General features: G+C 56.1%; 1 protein-coding gene across 1 annotated transcript in view; it reads right to left on the minus strand.

Annotated features, from left to right (window-relative positions):
* The window catches only part of GTF2IRD1 (GTF2I repeat domain containing 1), a 113,324-nt gene that overhangs the window by 19,650 nt on the left and 69,625 nt on the right, over positions 1-24,049 (minus strand). Inside the window, 6 exon segments of the mRNA XM_068524256.1 lie at positions 11,446-11,474; positions 12,061-12,244; positions 16,566-16,649; positions 18,144-18,200; positions 18,420-18,469; positions 23,846-24,029. Coding sequence (XP_068380357.1) covers positions 11,446-11,474; positions 12,061-12,244; positions 16,566-16,649; positions 18,144-18,200; positions 18,420-18,469; positions 23,846-24,029 — 588 coding nt within the window.

The following is a 24,049-nucleotide window of genomic DNA, read 5'->3' on the forward strand; positions in this document are numbered from 1 at the left end:
CAGAACCTGCTGTTTCATGGAACAGACAGTGGAAACCCGGGGCTCCCCTACTTTGTGGAGCGGAACGGAAACCTTCTCCCGCTTGCCTTGGGTGGCATCTATAATCCGGCACAGTGGGCCTGGGGCCTGCTGAGAAGCCATCGTTGCTCAGGGCCTGACCCCTGACGTCCCTGCAAGATGCTCAGCCGCGTCTCTGGGCCGTGGGAGCCTCACGGCCACAAGGGGAGAAGGGCCTCCCCCAGGGAGAACGGGGTTCTTCCACTCAGCCCCAGGACACCACCCACTCCTGGCTCCTCCCGGTTTTTTCCTTACCCACAAAGGCGGAAGGCACCAGGGCCCTGGCCCTCTGACTCCACTCACTCCCGATGATCTCATTCTGTTAGGGCTTTAAATACCAGCAACAGGCTTGTGATTCCCCAAATTATACCTCAAGCCTGGAACACTCCCTGGACACGCCCCCCGCCCCCACTGTACATGGAACAGCACCTGGATAATACCCCAGACTTAACACGCCACAAACACGCCTGAGACTCCCCCTCTCCCCCCACCCCCCCAGCCAGCTCCTCCTGCATCTTCCTCGTCTCAGCTACCTACCGGCACCTCCATCCTTCCAGAAGCTCAGCCCAAATCCCTGAGGTCAAACTCGACTCCTTTCTCTCTCACAGCCCACATCAGCAAATTGTCGGCTTCAGCTACAAACTCTGCCCAGAGTCAAGGACTTACCACCACTGCTGCCACTACTGGGCCTCATCTGCTTTGCTAGGACCAACTCCCTACATCGTCCCCTGCTGCCACCCTGTGTGTCCTCACCCAGCAGCCAGAAGGATCCTGTTAGATCCTAAACTGGATTCTGTCTCTCCTCTGCTCAGAAGCCTGCCCTGGCTCCCAGCTCACTCGGAACAAGGGTCAGCATCCTGACCCATCGTCCACAGTCGGCCTTCTCTCCCATTTCCACCTCATCTCCTACCAGGTCCCCCACCCGACCAGGCCTCCCACCCTGGCAGGGGACCTCAGGGGCCTTTGCAGTCTGTACTCGGCCTGCCAGGCTCTTCTCTATGCCCTCCTGGCTCATTACTGCCGCCTTCAGGCCTCTGCTCACCAACCTTCCCCGGCCACCGCACATCTAGGGCTGTGACTTCTCAGCACTCACACCTGGTACACTTTACCCTCCGCACATGGTCTGTTCTCTGCATCCACACCAAAACGTAAGTTCCATGAGGCAGGGTTCTCTTTAATTGGTGTTGGTCAAAAGCCACTTACACCCAGCCCAGTGCCCGGCCCAGCAGACACCTCGGAACCGTTCACAGACTAAGTACCTGGCCCTGAGCTCCCAAACCTGCAGGGGTCCCTCCACAGGCTGTGCTGTCCTGTCCCCATACCCACCTCCCACCAGGAGGTCTCTTTTGCCACCAGACCCTTCCCCACCCCACCCCACCCAGCCCAGGAGGTTGGAAAGATCCGGTCCACCCAGTAAGCCACGTGTGCTGAGCCATCCTTCGTGCCCCGCCCCCCAGGCCTCCACTTGCATGGCTCAAAGACGCATTTATCAGCCAGCTAGAGAGCTTCTGTTCCGCACGCAGTGCCTGGTGACCCTGAGAGCTGATCTCATTCCAGCCTAAATAAAGGCGTTGGTTGTTCCTGTCGGCTTGGGTGGTCCCAGCTGGGGAACTAGTTTCGGTGAGGTTTTCTGGAATGCTGCAGAAGAGCCTGAAGCCCCCCACTGCTCGCTCCTGGGGCCTGAGGAGCCCCCTGTCTAACAGCCGCTGGGAACCTTGAGGTACCCTTCCCCCACCTGGCAGAGCTGAGGGAGGGCAGGGCTGGGACCACCGACCAGCCCAGCGGCAGACTGGGGCAGCCACGACCCAGCTGGAAAGGGCGGGGCCTCCCTGACATCAGTCACATTGTTCCGTGGCCCACTGGGCCGCCTCTCCCGCAGGAAAGGAGGCAGCCAGCCAATTCTGGGCCTGGCAGCCGGGCGTCTGCCCACAAAGGCCTCCAGGCCCCACCCAGCAGATGCCAGCTCTTCCCGGGAAGGCAGAAGTGAGATCATTACTGGAGCCTAATTAACAAAGAAAAGCAGAGATAATGAAGTGGAGAAACATGTGGCTGGCACTGGAACTGTGACATCTTTAGAAACTTGAGAAAGGAGGGTTTTATTTTGAGCTCTTATGAGTTGGAAGGGTGGAGGGGGGTGGCGTAGGGAAGAGAGGGAGGCAGGGGTGCGTGACAAGGGTCGGGGGGTGGACCATGAAGGCTGTCCCTGCTCCATGTGACCTCGAGGCCCAGAGGTAGCAAGTTAACTTATCCAGGGTCACAGACAGTAAGTTAACTCATCCAAGGTCACCCAGCTCCCGAGGGCCCAGCAGGCGACTTGTTCCTGCTCCTATTCAGTCCCTCCTCCCACCCCCAAATGCCCTCTGCTGAGGTCAATCCCAGGCCCAGCTCAGGTCCCCTTCTCCAGGAAGCCCACTCCTCCCAGCAACCGATGAGTGACAGGAGACCCCGCAGAGACCCCAATGGGGACCATGACAAGAGGTGCCATTTGGGGCTGGAGCCGTTCCCCCCTTGTAGCCTCCCCGCAAATGGGATCACAGCCCTCCCCTCCGCAGACCCTTCACCCACAGCTGAGCTTCTCAAACTGGGCCTCAGGCAACGCTGGGGGTGGGAAGTAGGTCAAGTGGGAAGATCTATTGTCTCAGCAGAACGTAATCTGACATAGTTCCTTGAATGAAAACTCAAGTGGAGACTCTCCGGAATGGGGCCTTCCTAGGTAAAGCTGGGGCCCGGCAGAGCTTCGGCCCTGTCCCGCGGGGGTGCTCGGGCTCCGGCCTCGGGGACGTCAGCGGAAGAGCTTGCCAAGGCCGGGTCTGCAGGGTCCAGTCCACGCTGCAAAGCCAGGCCTTCCAGGCCCTCCACGCTCCGGCCTGGCCGGCCTCTCCGCCTCACCCCTCCCGCGCGCGACGGGCCATTTATTCCTCCTTTCCTTGCCCTGCTGGGGTACCCCGGGGCAGCCCTGCTGTGATTCTTCCCACTTTGCAAAGAGGGAAAGCGAGGCCCAGGCAGGCAAACCGGACTTGCTGCTGGAGTCACACAGCAAGTCGGCAGCTCTGCTCTGTCTGCGGGGCCGGAGCCCTTGCTCCGGAGTGGGGGCGGCTGGCTGCTCACCAGGGAGCTCCCCCAAGCTGGCAGGGAGGGCTGAGCTGCTGGGGTCCAAAGAACCAAACCAAAAGGAGAGGAAGCTGGAAGCCTGTGTTTGGCCAGAAGGGAGCTGGGGCAGGGCAGCTGTGGGGAAGCCTGGAGCCGGGCAGCAGAGGGAAGTGAGTCAGTGGGTGGGGAGACCCCTCTGTCTGCGCCCTCCCTGGTTCTAAAGGGCTGGGGCTCCGGGCAGACAGGCACGGGATGCACAAGCCAAAGGTAGCTGCAGCGGGGCAAAGCCCCTCCCGCCTCTCCTGCAGTGCCTCCAGGTGAGTGGCTGCTCGGATGCCTCCAGTGATGGGGAACTCACTACCTAACAAGGCGTTTTGTTTTTTTTTTTAAAGCCACTGCTATTTGAGAACTGTTGCAGAATGTTCATTTCCTTGATCTCTCTGGTGTTGCCTAGGACTCTGCTCTCGTGGGAGATTTGCAAACAGCTGCCTGACTCAGCGCTTCTTACCCGCAAATCCCTCCACCTCCTTTCCTCGGGCTCCACCTCCTCTGTTCCTTCACAGGCTCCTCTCCCTCAAGATCTCTTGGAGGTCGGTGTGCTCCTGGCTCTGCCCTGGGCCCTCTCTGCTGGCTCCATGCTCACCCAGGCCAGCCCCAGCACCACCCTGCAGGCTCTCAGCACCACCATTGCTCCTGGATGTCCCACAGGCCTGCAGACCCTGCCTTGGGGATGGACACCACCATCACCCTTCTGGAACCTTCTGCCCTCTCTCCCTCCTCACGCCCCACTGCCACCTCTAGATCCTAACCCCACCCATCTCTGGGTCCCACAGCCCACGCTGCTCCAGTTTTGCCTTCTCCCATCCACCTTGGTAGGTGGAAGTGTGGTTACCATGGTAATCATAAGACAATACAAATCCAACCCTATCATTTCCTTGACTGAAAAAGCCTCCAATGCCACCAGAGAAAGCTTGAGTCCCCAGCGTTTAGGTCAAGGCCGTGCATGATTCGGCCTTATTCTTTTGCCGCGATCTTCCCCCCACTGCCCAACCAGCCCAGGCTCCAGAACAGCACGGCCGTGGGTATGACTTCAGCCCTGTGTTACCTATGTGACTGCTTCCTTCAGCCTCAGTGTGCTCAGCTGCAAAATGGGAATGAAAACAGCATCTACCTCGCAAGCTTGCTGTGAAGACCCCACGAGGCTCTGGGGGAAAGGCCTGGGGCCTGGCACGCCTTGGGAACTCAGCGAGGGTTGGACATGGATGGTCATTTCAGGGCTTCCCACCTCTGCAAGTGCTGCCCCTCAGCCTGGAATCCTCCCATCCCCCGGGAGGAATGTCAGCTCCCTGGGAAGCTCTCCCAGACCCCCAGATGCGCGTGGCCTGCCTGCGGGGAGCTGGTTCTCCTGGGGGAGGGGGAGGACTGGTCTTTGCCTGCGGGTGGCACTGAACTTGCACATGGCTCAGGACACCCACACCGCTGCCATTCGTCCTGTTTGCTGGGGATCAACGCGCGGGCAGACACGCCTTCCAAGCCCCTGGCCCTCCCTGTCTCTACCTCCTCTCCTCTTTCCAGTCACGTCTAAACCCCTTGGTCATCAACATTGGTGGCCCCTCCACGGTGTCCAGGTCATACTTCCTTCTGAGACTGTCCCTTCCCATCTTTCTAGCCCTCCCTCTAGGACCCTGACTCCAACAATCTTCCCTCCGCCCCAGTCACCCTTCCCCTGTCCCCCTGTGTGCAGAGGGGTTCTGGCAGTGCTCTCAGCACCCCCTTCCCCACCTCCTGTTCTCAGGGGGATGTCCCTCCTCTGCCCACTCTCCCCACCCTCTCTGCTGCCATATCATCCATTTCTCTAAAATCACAGTCACTATTCAATCTCTGAAACCCTCTCCTCATCCCATTTCACCCTGCAGCTCCCACCCCACCTCTCCTCTGTCCCTAAAGGGCCATCACCTGCAGCTGATGAGTTCATTTCTTTTCTCTTGTTCTCCCCTGAGCCCACGATTCCACTCAGGTCCCCTCCCCTCCCTGGAACTGCTCTTTTTTTTTTTCTTTAATAAATGTATTTATTTTATTTATTTATTTTTGGCTGCGTTGGGTCCTCGTTGCTGTGCGCGGGCTTTCTCTAGTTGCGACGAGGGGGCTACTCTTCGTTGCGATGCACGGGCTTATTGCGGTGGCTTCTCTTGTTGTGGAGCACGGGCTCTAGGCGCACGGGCTTCAGTAGTTGTGGCACGTGGGCTCAGTTGTTGTGGCTCGCGGGCTCTAGGGTGCAGGCTCAGTAGTCGTGGCGCACGGACTTAGTTGCTCTGTGGCATGTGGGATCTTCCCGAACCAGGGCTTGAACCCGTGTCCCCTGAATTGGCAGGCGGATTCTTAACCACTGCGCCACCAGGGAAGCCCCCGAAACTGCTCTTGACCGTGCCATGCCTGGACCTCTGGGCTGCTCCATCCCACAGGCCCATCTCAGGTCTGAACCTGACCTTGCAGCAGCACTGGGCCCAGGTGATCACTCTCCTTCTTCAACAGTTTCTCACTCAGCTTCCAGGACATCACACCCTCTGGGGGTTGGTTCACTTGTCTCTCCTCAGCTCTAAATGCTGGAGGGCCCCAGGGTTCATCCTCGGACCCCTTCTGACTCTCCATGCTGAACCCCACTGTGATCCACCAGTTTCATGACTAAAATGCATGAAATACAGAATGGCTCCCGACTGCACGTCTCCAGGGGGACTCTCTCTGTAGTCAAATGCTCTATCCCTGAGCTATATACCCCTCCGTGCGGCTCTGATTTGTCGATCCAACTGCCTTCCCAACCTGTCCACTACGGTGTCAAATTTGCCCACCACTCAGATCCTCACCTCCCCTTCCCTCTCCAGCTGCTTGGGACAAAAATCTTGATGCTATCCTGTTTTGTTTTGGGTTTTTCTGTTGCCACACCATGTGGCCTGCGGGATCTTAGTTCCCCGACCAGGGATCAAACCCATGTCCCCTGCAGTGGAAGCGTGCAGTCCTAACCACTGGGCCGCCAGGGAAGTCCCTTGACGCCATCCTTGATCTCTCTCCTTCCCCCTCCCCACATTCACTCTCAGCAATCCTGTTGGCCCTACTTTCAAAATATGTCCAGGGCCCCAGGGCCTTTGCACTGACAACTCTTCTCCCTGGATGTCTCGACCTACATTTCTTTCTTTCTTTTTTTTTTAAACATTTATTTATTATTTATTTAGTTAGTTAATTTATTTCTGGCTGCACTGGGTCTTAGTTGCGGCACGCGGGATCTTCATTGAGGCACGAGGGATCTTTCGTTGCGGCACGGGCTCTTCGTTGTGGTGCGCGGGCTTCTCTCTAGTTGTGGCGTGTGGGTTTTCTCTTCACTAGTTGTGGCGTGTGGGCTCCACGGCACGTGGGCTCTGTAGTTTGTGGCACGGGGGCTCTAGTTGAGGTGCGCGAGCTCAGTAGTTGTGGCACGCAGGCTTAGTTGCCCCACGGCATGTGGGATCTTAGTTCCCTGACCATCGACCTAGATTTCTACATGGCTTATACCCTGTCTTCATTCAGGCCTTAACTTCTGGTGGCCTCTCTAAAATTGTGCTCTTGACAGACAGTCCTATCTTTTGTATTTGTCTCCACGGCACTTGTCACTATTGAATATGATACTATTTGCTCTTATTTACCTGTCTCCCCTATTAGAATATAAGCACCACAGGGGGTAGAGATTTTTTTCTATTTTGTATTCCCAGATCTTGCTTGGCGTACAACAGGCATTCAATAATCTTTTTATTGTTGTTGTGCAAATAAATGAACTCAAAGGATTATGAGCCTTAAGGGTTAGACAGGCAGGACTAATGTTATAGATGCTGCTGGCCAGAAGGGGGCAGCAAAGACATACCCAGTGTGGATGAAAGGTTGGGGGTGGGGAAAGCCTGGGCACATGGCTGTGTGACCTCCAGCGAGTTCCTTAAGCTCTCTGAGCCTGTTTCTTCCTGTAGGACTGGTTATTGGGGGAGATCAAATGTGCTGGTATGGGAAGGCTTGGTAATCAGCAAATCATCAGCATGTTGTGGATGTTAGGTATCCACGGTTTGAGGAGTTGCCCCAGTGTCCACTCTTGGGGGACAGGACTGTTATATAACTATGATGCACCCTGATGACAGACCATTGTAAAGTGTTTTAAAGACATGAGAATGTTGTAAAGCAATTATACTCCAATAAAGATGTTAAAAAAATAAAATAAAATAAAATAAAGACATGGGAAAATGCTATGCTTAAGCGTGTATGTAAATTTATGGAAAGGACGAGATATACAATTAATAAGCTTGGGGAAAAATCTGGAAGAAATGTATCATCGTAAAAATAAACAGCCATCTGGGCAGTGAGATCTCCATATTTTCCAGATTTCCACCATGGGTATGTATTCGTGTTTCCCGACCTACTAGAATGTTCTACAGCTGTTGCTACACCAGCTACCTGGGCGGAGGGCCTCTCCTTCCTTAGTCACCACTGATCTTTCCCAACATATCACGAACAGCCCCCTTTGCTGTCCTGGGTTTGCACAGCCTCGGGCCCCTCTGGGTCTGGGGAGAGACCCACCTTGACTTGGTGCTGCTGAGGGCAGAGACTGTCCCCAGCCACCTGCCTCTCTGGCCCCTGGCCCAGTGTCCCTAATTTAACTCAGTGCTGCTGCAGGCAGGTGGGTGATGTGGGGAGCAGCCTGGCCAGGTGACAAGGAGCCTTCCAGTGGTGTGCACCTTGCCCAGGCCTCACTCACTCAGGCCCCTGGGATTGAGCCTGGTTTAGTCAGACACCCGCTCTGTGCCCTCACTTAGGCTGTGCCCTGTGTTAGAACTACACCCCCTTCTGCTCAACTCCAAGGCCCAGCTTAATGTCCCCTCCTCCAGGAAGCCTTCCCGACCCCCAGGAATAACAATAACAACTGCCAACCCCATTGGCTGAGCCCTTCCCATCACAGCCGGTCCAGGGCTGAGGGCTTCACAAACATCTCTCTCAAGCATCAGCAGGGGGAAAACCATCCTCCATGGCTCACCCACCACTGCCCACCCCATTCGTTCATTCAGATCACCTGGGGAGGCAGATATGACCATCTCCATCTCACCGATGAGGAAGTGGAGGCTCGGAGATGTGAAATAATGAGCCCAGAGTCACAGGGTTAGTAAGAGGCGTCTGGGGTTTCACCCTGGCTCTGTCTGAGCACCAGCCTGTGCTCTCCCGTGGCCCCCACACCACCTCGGCCCCCAATCCCAAAGCACATCATCTGCCACCCCTCCACGCGCACAGGTATAGCCTACCTTTCTCCAGGCTATGGCACCTGCCAACGTTCCGCCTCCCCTGGAGACCTGACCTCCTGCTCCAATTCACCTTGGAACCCCAGGAGCTGGCCCGCATCAGGCTTCAGCGACTGTCTAATGGACAGTTTGGGAACAGCCCTTTCTGGGGCAGGAGCTGCACCCGGCGACCTCTGGTGAACCCTCGGAGGCCCCTGTGAGTCTGGACACCTTCCCAGCCCAGCGTGACAAATGGCGTTAGGAAGCACACAGCTGGCCTGCCAGCCCATCTGCCCCGGTCCCTCCAGGCTGACACCTGGCCCAGAGCGCCAATGCCTGGAAAGGTGCTGGCAGTTCCATCCCTGAGGCCTGGGGCCAGGGCCAGGTGCCCATCTCTTCTTCTAGGCAGCCTGCCACCCTCTCCCATACCACGTGGGCAGAGGAAGCATTTCCAAGGGCCCTCTCTGCACACAGAGGGGCCACAGGGAAGGCCGATGGGTGGGCGGGCAGACTGGCACAGAGAAATGGGGGGCAGATGGCCACCCTGGGGTGATGGTTTTGATTCAAGAAGCTGTTCGAACAGGAAGATGAGCTGCCGAGCCCCCCTTGCTGGAGGGCGAGTCGTGGTCAGTGGAAGAGGTCACCCCCTCAGAAGGGGGCGATGGCTGCTGGCTGCCTCTCCGCCCCCCAGTGTTTCTCCCCAAAGCCCGACACTCCGCAATTTGGTGGCTGCTCTGAATTACGTGCCGCCCGCCTGGCATCAGTGGGCCTCCCTGACGGAGCAGGGAGCCAGGTGTGGAACCAACGCTTCCTCCACTACAGGTTGGGCGTCCCAGGCAAGTCACTGAAGTTCCCTTGGCCTCAGTTTCTTCATCCGTAAAAAGGGGATAAAAAAAGGTGATACGCAAAGCGCTGAACTCACAGCCCAGCATACGATCACGTGCATTTCTTGCTTTTCAAACTCGTTAAAATACGTGCATACCCCTGGAGCAGCTATATCTTCAGGCCTCCGCGGGGCCCTTCCTTCTGGGTAGGAGGGGCTGGGGATCACAGGGTGTGCAGGGGGAGGCCGACGGACTGCCTCGCCGTGTTTCTCCTCTCCATCAGCAGAGGGAGGACCGGCCATCCTTCCCGCTGCCGCTCATGGGAAGAGGACGGACACTGCCCGGCTCTGACACCAACTGGGGCAGAAAGTGAAGTCGGGACGGGCAGTGGCTTGAAGCTGACTCAGTGGCACAGGGCTGACAGGGTCACGGGGCCCCTGCTGCGGGGCAGGCGAGCGGACCACAGGCTGCCCACCACGGTCCTGGAGCAAGGCAGGTCCACAGAGGGCTGAGTGGCCTGCCACAGAGCAGGGATGGGCCTGGGGCCCCAGGTGGCACCAGGGAAGGTGTGTCCTGCCCCCCATGGCCGATGAGAAGAGGGTCCCCGGGCCTGTGATGTTCTCACGAGCACCTGAGCCCTCGTACCCTTGTTCTGTCCTGCAGCCCCCAGAAGCACAGGCCTACCTCTCCACGGGGGCGAAGTGCTCCAGATCACGGGCCTAGAGGCCGGCCAGGCCACTTGCTAGCCGTGTGACGTGGGCACATTGCTGAAACGCGAGCCTCAGTTTCCCCCTGAAGGTCAGGCTCTGGCGCCAACCTCACAGGTGTGAGGAGTAAACGAGATGCCTCCTCTGTCTGTAACCACGGTACCCAGACCACTGCCCAGCCCTAGGAGGAAGGACCTCCGGAAACATGTGTAAAATGGACCCACGGGAAGCTGTCAGCACAGGGTCTGACACCCAGTAATCTCTTGGCAAGGTTTCCGCCGGGGCCACCACTGCTGCATTTTGCTGCCCTTACCTTCACCATCTCTACCTCCCTAATATCATCCGACGGCTTTCACACCTCTCAGAGTTCTGGAAAAACACCCTGGGCGTAGGCCTTGGACCCCTGCTGCTTCCCCAGCTGACCACCTGCCTCTCCCTCCGTCTCCTCCTGGCCCTCCAAGTCCTGCTCTCCCCTGAGGCCCCACGAGAGCCTTCCTCTCCAGGAAACCCTCCCAAGCACCCCTTCCTCTGCTCCTCCTCCTTGGGGTCCCTGCAGCCCGACGGCAGCTGCCACATGGCTACGCCCCTCAGTGAGTCTGGCCCCCCTCCAGGTCGCCCCTTCCCCAGAAGCCCACCAAGCCAGGCCTGGGCGCAGGGAGTGAACAGCTATAGGTGGCAGGGTCAGGGCGCACGGAGGTGGGTGAGGAGTGAAGTGGATGTGACCGTGACTGTGAAATTGGATTCCTGTACTGCAGGCTTTCTCTGTTCCCAGCACAGCCTCCCCAAGGGCCCAGGGCTGCCAGTGACTCTGAGTGAGGGGAGGGGAGAGGTGGCAGAGCTCCTCCCCGTCTCTCCACACGCAGGCTCTGGGGTCTGCGTATGCAGCTGCCTCCTTGGAGGCCCGGCCAGCCCTGAGTGCTGACCAGGTGGTCATGTCACCCCCCGCAGGGACAGCCCCTGCTCATTCAGGGTTTGGGAGGGCCAGGACATAGCCCGGGGGATGGTGAGGGGGTGGTGGATGCCTTGAAATGGGGCCAGGAGAGGCATTTTACGAAGTGGGTAAGCACTCACCCACATCCCACCGCCAAGCTCACAGGTTCCCCTGCAGACACCCCTCCCTCTGAGGTTAGGAACCCACCCACCATCAACCTCATCTGTTCACCAAGGCCCCTGCATTAGGGAAAGTGGGGGGCACTGACCCGGCCAGGCCCCTCCCTCCTGAACCCCCCATCCTAGGCTTAAAAGTCACCAGTGCCACCCCACCATCCCTTTCTCTGTTCCAGGAACCGGGGCCAGGCTCCAGCTTGGCCTTCCTCCTCCCTGCTGGGGCCAGAGCCCAGGGAAGCGGGAGGACAGAAGGGCGGGGGCTCCCGCCCCAGGGCCCTGGAACCGGGACCCCACGGTGAGCTCCACTCCGGCCTCTGGCCCCCAGCACCATGGCCCACCCCCCATGTCAAGTGGTCCCCCATAGCCAGCGCCTCTTACCCGGCTTTGGGATGAGTCCTTGAAAAGGCCTGGAAGAGAAACAGAGATGGGGGTGTCAGGGGAGGGCCTGGGAGCTTGTGAGGAATGCGTGGGACCCACCCCAGACCTGCTGAACCAGAATCTGCATTTTAACAAGATGCCCGGTGCTTTGTGCGCACGGGACCCTGGGGACCCTGGGACGATGCGGCAGGGCCGCTGTGCACCAGGCCAAGCAGGGTCTCCCGCTGGCTCTGCCCTGCTGGCTCCACCCAGCTAGCTCTGTGGCCTGGGGCAAATCACTCGTCTCGGTTTCCTCTGCTCTGACACGGGCCAAACGCCTCTTCCAGGGGACTAGGAAGGAGTGCAGGTGCCGCAGCAGGTAGATGGGGCCCACGAAGGCTGCCCCTGCTATGGTGGCTGGGGGGCAGGGGAGCTAGTCTCACCTCTGTGGGGCTCCCTGCACCCTGGCTGGCCTGCAGTCCCCCCTTCCTCCAACCCCCAGGACCCAGGGTGGTGCTGGAAGAGCTGCCTTGTCCATGGAGGGCAGGTCCACCCGAAGGAAAGGCCAGGGGTCTGTGGTGCGAGCCCCCTCCCGTGGTAGCCTCGCCTCCTATCTCTCCCCCTTCCCCTGAGTACCTGGTGACGGTGAACTTGATCTTGTCAGCCACCGCAAGGATCCTCTCCAGGTTCTGGGAGCCAAAGGTGCAGGGCTTTCGGAAGGGGATCCCGGGGGGCAGCCCCTCGATGATCACCGAGCCGGGGTTACTCTTGATCCTCTTGTAGGGGACCTGGACCGGGTACTTGATGCCCAAGGCTTCCCCTGCGGACGAGAGGGACAGAGGAAGTGTTGTCAGGAGCCAGAGGCGGGGCTGGTGGGTTGTCAGCAGCCAGGGGGTGCTCCAGGCACGAGTGTGATACACCCCGTGCACAGGGGGCTACGGTGGGGGGCTGTCGTGTAGCACTGCAGAAAGGCACAGTCAGTGAGGGACTGGGAGGCAGGGGCCCTAGGGGGGCGAGGGTGTGGGTCTGTGCCCAGGGCAGGCTGAGGAGTGGCCAGGGGACGTGTGGCTATGACTGCTGGGAGAGGGCAGGGGCTAACGTCAGAGGCCTCACAGCTTGAGAATCTGAAAGCCGTCTCAAGGACGGTACCTCGTGGGCACAGCTGGCCCTTCCCTACAACGCCTGATCCTCCATCAGCCCCACAGGCTCTGCCTCACCCTGGTTCAGGATGGGCCTGGCCTAAAAGGGCAGATCGCATCTGGGAGCAGGGAGGCCAGCCAGGGTGCGGCTCAGGCCTCAGGGCTCTCTTTCCATATCTGGGGCTCGGCCTCATCCCTGTCGCCAATCCCCTCTGCAGAGGGCTGTGGCATGTCCATCCCAGGGACTGACTGTACTTTGTCTCACAGCCTGGGAGCGGTCCTGAGTCCACTGCTGATCTACTCTGGGCCAAGGCCTGCTGCCTGCTGTCAGGCTGATGTGAACGTCCATGGCTCTCTGACTTAGGTGGGGTGCACCGTGGGAGTCCCCTCCTGGACGGAGGGCTGGACACTCCTCAGTGTCACAAGATGCCCCTATACGAAGATGTGCTGCAGAAATCTCTGCACGTCTTTGCACTAGGAGAAGTAGCTTAACTTTTTCTGGGCAATAAACTAATTTTTATCTTGTGGACACTGGGAATGGTATAACTGGCGTCATTTCCCTTTTTGCTCTGGCTCCTAGGAAACTCAGAGCTTGATGCATGCCCCGCATCTAGCAAGTACAGAATGGCTGAGTCTTCATGTCACCCCGGCTTCGTGCCATTGCTTCAGCTTGTCTGTTTGGCTTTATTTAATTGAGATGTAATTCACATACCACAACATTTACCATCTTAAACAATCCAGTGGTTTTTAGCGTACTCAGGAGGCTGTGAAATCATCACCACTATCTAACTCCAGAGCGTTTTCGTCACCCCAAAAAGAAACCCCATCCCCATTAGCAGTCACACCTCACTCCTTCCCTCCGTGCCCTGGCAAGCAAACTAATCCACTTTCTGTTTCTATGGATTTCCAGCCTGTTTTAAATTCTTTATCCTGACTTTGCTGCAGACAGAAATGTACTTATACCCATCATCCATGAATGGGAACACTGCCGTCTCTACTTCCTCACTCCTTGCCCCCAGAAGGGCTCTTGCTAAAATGATTGACGGCCTCTGTGTTGCCCAACCCAGAAGGTATTTGCTCTCTTTTGGCAAAATCCAACACAGATGTCCACTCTCTCCTCCTCGAAGTCCTGTCCTTGGTGTCCGTGAGGCCTCACTTTCTTGGGTTTCCCCTTTCTGGCCACTCCTCCCCCTCCTGGACTTGACCTCTGAACGCGGGGCTCCTTGGATTTCTGCATGGATCCTCTTTCTGCTCTCTTTGCACCCCTAGGGGTGTCTCCTCTGCTCCTATGGTCTAATTTTTGCATCCAATCCATCTAATTTTTGCAACCTCTCCTGAACAGCAGACTTGTCTCTCTGCCTGCCTATGAGACATCTCCACTCACCCTTCAGACCCAACAAATCCAAATGGAACCCATCATCTCCCCTCTTCAAACTTGCCCGCTCAGTGAGGGCGCTGCCCCTTCTCCCCGGCTGGCAGTTTGGATACCCACCTGTCTCTGGCAGCTCTGTACTGCCCCCTCCTCCCCCTTGTCACGGTGACAGGTCTGGGTAACCCAGGCCTAAGCCGAAGAGCACGTGGCATTTCTCTGCCATGGGGACTGGGTAAAGACTGGACATGTGACTCAACGGGGATCAATGAGAAACAGGGGAGGGCCCAGGGAATTCTGGGAAACTATCAGGCTTTCCTGAGAAAGCCTGTGGAAAAGCCAGCTCTCTCCCTGGATGGGATGTCTGGATCTGCTGTGGTCATGCTGCTAGCAAGCAGGAGGTCAGCCTGAGATGATTCTGACACGGTGGAAGGACACCAAGTTCATTCCCTGAGCTGCTGGATCCAGCTAATCCTGAAAGCCACCCTACTGCTGGATTTCCTGAGTTATGGCTAACTGTACTGTCCACAGACAGCTGCACCAATCTTTCTCCCATCCCACATGCTCCTCTTATAGTGTAACATCGACACTCCCCATAGAGAATGGGGTCTATATTCCCTCCTCTTACACTTGGGTGGAACTTTGTAACTGCTTTGACCAATGTGCAGTATGGCAGAGGGGACACTGCACAACCTCTGAGGCTGGGTCATGAAAGGCAACATGGCTTCCACCTGGCTCTCTCTCTCAGGACACTCAGGAGCCCTGACCAACAAGCAGGAAATCCAGCTACCATGGAGTTGCTGTGCCAGAAAGCCCACGTAGAGGGGTCACACAGAAACTGAGAAAGATGCTTGAGGGGCCCAGCTGTTCCAGCAGCAGCTCTTTCCCCAGCCCAGGTGTCAGACGTGTGAGTGAGGATGCCGTCCAGATGACCCCAGCTTCATCTGCCTTCTGCCTGCAACCCCGGGACAGACCGTGGGTGCCAGCTGCCCAGCTCAGCTTGCTCCCAAAGTCCTGACTCGCTGACACTCGCTGACACATGACACATGATCATGACTCGCTGACACTCGCTGACACATGACACATGATCATGACTCGCTGACACTCGCTGACACATGACACATGATCATGACTCGCTGACACTCGCTGACACATGACACATGATCATGACTCGCTGACACTCGCTGACACATGACACATGATCATGACTCGCTGACACTCGCTGACACATGACACATGATCATGACTCGCTGACACTCGCTGACACATGACACATGATCATGACTCGCTGACACATTGACACTCGCTGACGACACTCGCTGACACATGATCATGGTTATTTTAGGCAGCCACGTTTTAGGGTGATCTGTTGCCAAGGTCATAGTAACTGAATCATCGGCCAATTAACCCCCTTCACGGTTGAAGCCAGTTTGTTTTTGTTACTTGAGACCGAAAAGCACCTTAGCAGATACAGCTTGTTTTCCTCGAGGCAGGATGCAACTGGATGCCTCCACTCCTCCCACCGCCCCTGTCAATTTGCGCCAGTGATTCTCCCTCTGAAGCACATCTCACTCCGTCCGGTCTCCTGCAGCATCCCGGCCAGGGCCTGCCCAAGCCGTCGTCACTCTCGCCTACATACTGCTCCAGCCTCTGGGCTGGTCTCCCAGTGTCCACTCCCACCCTCCCACGGCCACTCACCTTCCTCACAGCAGCCAGGAAGACACTTTAAAAGCGCAAAGCTGCTCCACTTACTTCAATCCGCCCAAAACACAAACCCGGTATCACGGTTCCCACCAAGGCCCCGGACAACTGGATCTGTCTTCTGGCCAGCTCTGCAGGGCCCTCCTCTCCCCCAGTGCCTGTCCTTATGCTTCGGCTTTTGGCTCCTTCTTATAGGTGTCTAGCTACCTACGTATACGTACATCTATACATGTATATATGTATACACACACATATTTTTTTTGGCTGCACCGTACGGTTTGCAGGACCTTAGTTCCTTGACCAGGGCCCACGGCAGTGAAAGCACCAAGTCCTACGCGCTGGACTGCCAGGGAGTTCCCTTGGCTCCTTCTTAAGACAAGCCTCAGGGCCTCTGCACGTGCCATTACCTCAGCCAGAATGCCCTTCCTTCACACTCTGCTTGATTACCCATCGCTCAGTTCTTTCTGCCAAGAGCCCTTCCCTGGCTTCCGATCTAAGGAAAGCGATTTTCTCTTGAGCAGCCTGCTCTTCTCCCGCACAATCATGGGACAACGCCTCACTGTCACCGGATTCTGGGTAGAGCTGTTCAATGTCGGTCTCACGTCACTGGTCTGCAGGGTCCCCCAAGGGCAGGGACTGCGTGGTTTTTTGGTTTGTTTGTTTGTTTTTGGCATGTGGGATCTTAGCTCCCCGACCAGGGATCGAACCCACAGGCCCCTGCCGTGGAAGCGTGGAGTCTTAACCACTGGACCACCACAGAAGTCCCCACGAGACTGCGTGTTTTCTTCACTGCCTTTTCCCCAGTGCCTGGCACACAGTAAGTGCTCAAGACATATCTGTATGCAGGTGAGTGGTCTTCCCAGAGGGGACCACGGCCAGAACTGGTATGCTCCTGCCTCTCCTCCCTCCCGCCAGGGTGTCCCGGGACTCACCGTATTTCTTATTGAACAGATCCTGGACTTGCTCCCTCAGCGTATTGGCAATGTCGATCCGTGAGAGTCTGGCGTCATAATTTTCTGCAAAGTGAAAAACAGTTACAGATTCGGGCCGTTAAATGAAAAGGCACTTGGTGACTTTACAGGAATATGATTTCCTAACTATGGGGAACTCCTTCTCAGGCAATCATCAGCTCCGTGGAGTGGGCCCCTTGGAGTCCTGCAGCACTAACTTCTTGACGGAGACGTGTGTTTTTTCCGGAAGGACGCACACTCTCGCGACAACAGCGATGAGTTGGAAATTAACTGTTGACATTCGAAACCCACACCCATGAGCCAGCCCTGGAGGTGAGAGACGCCACGAAGGGGAGCACCTTCCTGCGTCACCAGCGGGTGGAGTGGGGCCTCGTCAGGGTCAGGCGGGAGGCAGGAGGCAGCGCAGGGACGTGAGCTCAGCGGACAGGGCAGCCCCGCGGAGGCAGGGAGCCGGCCTGGCAGCCCCCAGTGGTCACTCATCGACCCAGAGGCTAGCTCTTAAGGAGCCCGCGTGTCAGCACCTGCCACGAGACCCCTGGATGAGCCCCCGGCCTTGGGGAGATTAGAGCCTGGCACTCCCTTGTGGGAAGAGAGAGCTGGAGGAGGATGGAGGGAGGGGATGGGTCTCTGGCCGGTTGGACCCCAGTCTGCTAAGAGGGCTGAGTACGAGGAGTCACGGGGTGAGGTGAGAGCCGGAACTCCCCCGTCATAGAAAGTTCCGGCTGCCCAGGAAGGAGTTGAGAGGCTGGGGGGGTAAGCAGGTGCCCCTCTGGGATTTGGGCCCCATCCCCTCGGGCTCCCCCACCCACAGGGGCTGCTGGCCCTTCCTGCCGCTGGTCTGGCTGACCCCACTCTCTCCTCAGGGTCACACTGACCACCCAGGGCCCACATGGGGGGCACCCACCCTAGGGGACTCACAGCCACACCCTAGAGCTGCCCCGACGTGCACGTGGACGGCTGCTCTCAGCCACTGCAGCCCCTACTGATACTACACTTGATCTTAACCAAAAGGTAATACCAGCCTCCACTGTGGGGAGGGAGCCTCCCCCGTCAGACCCTGGCCCCTCTCTGCGTCTGTTTCTCACGTCCGGTCCTCTCCGCAGTCCTGCACTCAGGCTTCCTCCATCTTCCACGCCTCTTCCTCCAAACTCACGTCCTCCCACCCCTCCTTGGCCCAACCAGAGTCCTGCTTCTCTGGAGAGCCCTGCCTGCCCTCCGTGACCTCCTCTCCTCCGATTTCAAAGCACTAAGAGCACGGCCGGCTGCCTAATACGAAGCGGGCAGGTCAGCTGCTTCCCCAGACGGACAGCGGGCCGGCTCCCACGCCCTGTACCCCTGAACCCCCAGCCACCTGGCGGAGCCTCTCACTGGAGCTGGCAAACTCCAGGCCTGCCTGGCTGCCCGCCCGCCTCGCTCAGGCCCCGGGGGCCCTGAGGTTGGCGGCCAGCCCCTCCCACCCCTAGCCTGGCCCTCCAAACCCAAACCAGGTCAAGGTCATGGCACTGGGACTGCGGACCCCATCCTGAGCTGCAACCTTACCTTGAAAGCCCTGTCTCTTCAGGCTCTCGTCCACAAGAGGGTCCCCGGAATCCCTCTCTGGGGGCGGGGGGGAGAGAAGCCAGGGTGAGCAGGCAGCTCCTGGGACCCGGGACAGAGGTGGTATCTGGTGGGGGCAAACCCAGCAGGGAGGGCAATGGGGGGATGCCAGGGTAAACGGGACCAGGACAGAGGAAGCAGGAGGAGGGGTGATGGCAGAAGCCTGGGACCCCTCCCACGCCCAGCCCGCGCCTCGGCCCGTGACCCTGCGCAGGGTACCTTGGCTGTCCGTGAGGGGCTCTTTGACTCCTTCGGTGAGCAGCTCAGGCCTGCAAGACACAAGTGGGGCTATCACCAAGGTCCCTCCAGGGCTCCCCGGTACTACCCAGCTCTCCCCCTGGGCCTCAGTCTGCACATCTGTGCAGTGGGCGCTCCTGGCTCTGGACAGTCAAGGTCTGGGGTTTCTGCCTCCCAGGCAGCTGTCCTGCTGACCCACGTGTGTGATCTGGGGGCTGCGCTGGGCTCTGAGGATCCAGCCAGGAGCGAAACCAGCCTGGTCCTGGCCCGGTGGAGCTGACGCCCTCACTCTCGGTTCCAGGATGCTGTATAACTGCCACTGGCCAGGGTCAGAGCACGTGGTCTGGGGGCCTTCCTACGGAGCTGGTCTGAAGCGTAGACACAGTCTGGGACTGACTGTGGCAAGATCTTGGAGGTGTAGGGAAGGTCCAAGGTTTCTGGCTGACACCATTTCACTCTGGAGTCGGGGCCTCGGGGAACAGACCCAGCTTTACACTAATGTCTGTATCGCTGCAGACTCCACAGAGCCCGTCCTCACATTAGGTAACCCGCCCGACATCCTTGAGGTAGGCACTGTTTCCATCGTCCCACTTGCAGGAAGAGGAGACTGAGGCATCGGGAAGGTGAGTAACGTGCCCAAGACCACACAGCGAGAGGGGCAGAGTTCAAACTAGGCATCCCCTCCTCCTCGCCCGCAGCCTCTCCAGCTGAGGGACCCCTCCCACCCCAGGCCTGTTTTCTCATCTGAAATGGAATAATAACCCTGCCCTGGCTCAGAGGGGAACGGGCCTCATAAACCCATGCTTGAAGACACAACAGGACCACAGAAAGCACTCCGGCCTGGGAGCTGGGAGCCCTGCTCAGTGCCTGTGGGGAAATCATCACATTTTCTGGGCTTCAGTTTCCCCATAAGAAGGCAGAGAGGAAGTGATGGGGGGTCTAAATGCAGTCTGAGGGCTTTTCCAGCTCCTGAAACTGTGATCCAAGGCAGGGCTGTGCCTCCTCCCTCCCTGGCCCTGTAAGCCCAGCTCTGTGTCAGGCACAGATGCCCGCTGCCAGGAGGGACACCAAATCCTCATCCACTTGATGGGGGGGCGGTGCCCTGAGAGTCTGGCCTTTGGCCTCACTCCCAGGCAGGGTCTCCTGTGTCACTGCTTGGATACTCCTGTGAGGAAAAGCTCAGCACCTCCCCAGGCAGCCTCACCCACAGACCCAACCTCACACTGAACCCTGGTCCAGCATCCCTTCCCTTTGGGAGATTTGAAGGAGTGATTCTGGTACCTGTTGCACCCGCCATGCCCTGTCAGCCCTCCTCTGGCCAATGTGACCTCCCCAGTGCCCTCAGCCGGCCATTCAGCCCAGACCCCCGCCACCCAGACAGGCCTGCTACAGCTGGACAAGGTTGCACCAAAAATGGGGCACTTAGAATCAGTGCTGTATAATGTGGCTTGCCTGGTCTTCAAGCCACTGGTATCAGCCAGACCTCCTGACCTCTAGGGAGGGGAGGGGGGCTGGAGACAGTCCAATCACTTGGCCAGTAATCCAGTGAAGGCTAGCAATGAATTCCAGTAAAACTGTGGACACTGGGGTCGATGGAGGTGCCTGGTTGGTGAACACACTGATGTGCTGGGAAGGTGATGGGCCCTGATTTCACAGGAAGAGGGGATGGAAGCTCCACGTCCAGTCCCTCCCAGACTTTGTCCTTTATGTCTCTTCATTTGGCTGGTCCTGATCTGCATCCTTTCTATAAAACTGTCATTGCAATACAGTGCTTTCCTGGGTCCTGTAAGTCGTGCTAGTTAATTATCAAACTTGGGGAGGGGTCCTGGGAACCCCTGAATTTGCAGCCAGCTGCTCAGGAGTGTCGGTGGTCTAGGGACCTTTGAACTTGTAGCTGATGTTGGAAGTGGGGGTGGTCTTGCTGGGGACTGTGTCCTGAATCCGTGGGGTCTGCTAAGTCTGGGAGGTCGGCACCAGAACTGCCCTGCAGCACTGCAATCAGACAGACCTTCTGCCACTCCTCCCCTGAACCTCAGTCTCCCACCTGTGTGAATCCACCCATGGTTTTAAATTTCCCAAGGTATTTTTTTTTTTTTTTTTAACTTTGGAGAATTTGATGAAAGCAAGGGACTCTATTTCCAGAAGAATGCACCAAAGAATATGAAAATTTTGGATACATGTTTGTTCAAGAATCTGGGTTAAGAATGTTTTTTGATCAAAGATTTAGGGAGTTTGATTTGATTCTGTGCCAACTCTCATCAACTGGCAGTTGCTGTCTGGAGGCTGTTTAGAAGGACATGGAATTCGGGTTTAGGTGGAAGTCAATCCATCAGTGATATCTCCTCCAAGTGATGATTTCTCATATATATTTTCATAGGCTCACTGCATTTCAAAATAAGGTCTTTAAATGAGGACATTAGGGTGGGCCCTAATCCAATCTGACTAGTGTCCTCATAGGGAGAGGAGATTAGGTCACAGAGAGATACCAAGGATGTGTGGACAGACAGAAATGACCATGTGAAGACTTAGCAAGAAGGTGGTTGTCTGCAAGCCAAGGAGATAGACCTCAGGGGAAACTAACCCTGCTGACACCTTGACCCTGAACTTCCAGACTCCAGAACTGCGAGAAATAAATTTCTATTGTTTAAGCCACCCAGTCTGTAGTACTTTGTTATGGCTGCCCTGGCAAGCTAATGTATATATATATATATATATATATATATATATATATGTGTGTGTGTGTGTGTGTGTGTGTTTATATATATAAACACATACGAACGTACATACATAAGACACACATACACACACACACATTTATACTTTATTGAGATGTAATTCACTCTTTAAGGTACACGAATCAGTGGTTTACAGTATATTCACAAAGTTGTTTACGCAGCCATACTTCTAATTCCAGAACATTTACATCACCCCCAAAATACATATTTTTTAGAAGTAAGATTAATGGGAAGTGGCGATTTTTCACTAATATTCCCAATAGTATTTTTGGCTAATTTTTAAAATGAAGAACAAAATAAATATACTCAAGTGCTCAATCTCTCTTCTCCAATTATCTCTTAGAATCACCCCAACTGGTCCTTAATCCTAACACCCCAACTGTTCCACTGGACAAAGTTAATCACTCTTTCCCACTTGAATCATTTTCTTCACTTGGCATTCAGAAAATGAATTATCTAAATTCACTTTTTAAAATTGATATATATATATATATATATATTAAAGAAATGAACTCCTGATACAGGCAACCACATGGATGAATCTCAAAAGCTGACTGAAAGAGCCAGACCCAATGAGATGCACAATGCATGATTCCATTTATATGACATTCTGGAAAAGGCAAAATGGCAAAAAAACTGATCAACTACCAGGTCGCAGGGTCTGGGGTAGCCAACAAGGGGGCACAAGGGAAGCCTGTGGCGTGATGGAACTGTTTTGTATCTTGGTGGTAGTGATGTGACAGTGTGAGTTTGCCAAAAAGCAAAGAGCTGTGCATTTTAAAAGGGTGAGTTTTACTGAATGCAAATTAAACTTCAATAAACCTGATACTAAAAATAAAAAAACCCAAACCATCTTAATTGAGTACCTACACTGTGCCAGGTCTTTTGCTAAGCCTTAACCTCCAGGGCCACCCCATGAATGGTACAGTATGCCCCATTTAACACCCTGAACAACCTACCCAAGGTCGGGGGAGTAACAGGAGGAGCCGGACTTAGACCCAGGAGGCTGCGAGTCACCCAAGGGCTTCCAGTTCTCAGTTTGAGGGGATGGATGAGGCAAGCAGCCCCCATGTGCTACGTCCCTCCTGAAGGCTGACAGGTTCCCACATTCTGTCCCCACCCCGACTTCTCTCCTGAGTCTGAACCCCGTAATCCACCTGCCAACCCTCCCTGGAAGGCCCCCACGCACCTCAAACATAACACACAGCAGACTCACAACCCATATATCAGCAAATTCTACCAGCCTCATCTTCAAAACACTGTCTGACTCTGACAACTTTTCACCATCCCACCCCTACCTTTACCTAATCCAAGATGCCACCGTGTCCCCTGGGCCAGGAACAGCCTCCTCACTGGTCCCCATTTCTGCCCCTGCCCATCCTCCTCAAAAACTTCCGGTGAGTTCTCGTTAAATTTGAAATAAAACCCCAACTCTTTAAACCAGCCTAAGACCCTGTATGATCCAGCTCCTGCTATCTCTTGGGCCTCGCCACTCACACTCTTCCCTCACTCCCCCTGCACCAGTCACAATGGCGCCTTGCTAGACTTCAAACACACAAGGATGTCCCTGCCTCAGGGCCTTTGCACCTGCTGTTCCCGCTGCTTCATTGCTCTTCCATTGATAATAATTTGCAAACCTTGCTTCATTAGGTCTCTGCTCCAAAGTCCCCTCCATAGACAGGTTCCTCCTGCCCCTCTTTCTTTGCCCCTTTAACCTGCATCATAGCATTTATCTCTACCTGATACTATACTGTGATTTAATTCCATGAGATCAGCCAACTCGAGGGCAGGACTCGGTGGCATTTGCTGCTGCATCACTCCTGGAACACGGTGGGCACTCAAGATGTATTTGTGGAAGGAAGGAACCACGTGTCCACTATTTGCATCTCCTGGAACATCACCCTCTCTGCTTCTCCTGGCGCAAACCAGGCCCCACGAGAGAGCTCCCTGCTCCGCACCCCATCACCAGCCTGCCACTCGAGGTGTGAAGGACACTGTGAGTCTCCCAATTTGGGGGCCATCTACTCCCCCAGGGAGAACAAACCCTTAAGAGTCTCCTCTTTCTTGTCACTTTCAACCAAACCAAAAGTAAATTTATAAGACATCACGTTAATACACAGAAGCAAAAAAACACGAAACAGTTCGCCCCAGGTCCTCCCTCATCTTTTAAAAATTCAGTAGCTGCCTCCATCTCCTCCAAAGGGACTTTACATTTGATCTGGCACAAAGGCTGGATACACTGGAGCTCCCTGGGTCCTCGCTGACAAAAGTTAGATGCCCGAGGAAACAGAAGGGACTCAAAATGCCAATGCCTGATTTTCCAGTCCTGGGGTCATGGGGCATTGTCCTCAGCCTGGATGCCCCTTGGCCCAGAGGATGCTCAGAATTATCCAGGAGATCAAGCTGGTGGGTGTACTCCCATTCTACAGCTGGGTAAACTGGGGGCTGTTCTTGTGGGACTGAGAGGGCATTAGTCTGGTTGCTTAAGGTCCTTCAGGCCTGAGCTGGGCCTGGGCAACCTCGTGCCAGCTCAACTGAGGCCAAACCTCATCGAATGCCCTATTTTCTTTAAAAAAAGCCTTCCCCAGTCTGAAGAGGAAGATGGCTACTTGGCGCTGCTCCTGGGTGCCGGGCAAGCCTGGAAGGGCTCCCGTGGACCCGGCTGGGCCTTACCTCTTGATGACGAACTGGATGCTGTTGCTGGCCTCCAGGATCTTCCGGAGCTTGGCGATCCCGAAGCAGTTGGGCCTGCGGAGGGAGATGCCTTCAGGCAGCCCCACCACAAACAGCTCCTCTGGGTACATCAGGAACTTGGAGTAGGGCACCTTGACAGGCTCCGAGATGCCAATGGCCTTGGCTGCAGAGATACGGCTGCTG

The sequence above is a fragment of the Eschrichtius robustus genome, chromosome 16 (genome assembly GCF_028021215.1).
Source record: "Eschrichtius robustus isolate mEscRob2 chromosome 16, mEscRob2.pri, whole genome shotgun sequence".
Classification (NCBI taxonomy): Eukaryota; Metazoa; Chordata; class Mammalia; order Artiodactyla; family Eschrichtiidae; genus Eschrichtius; species Eschrichtius robustus.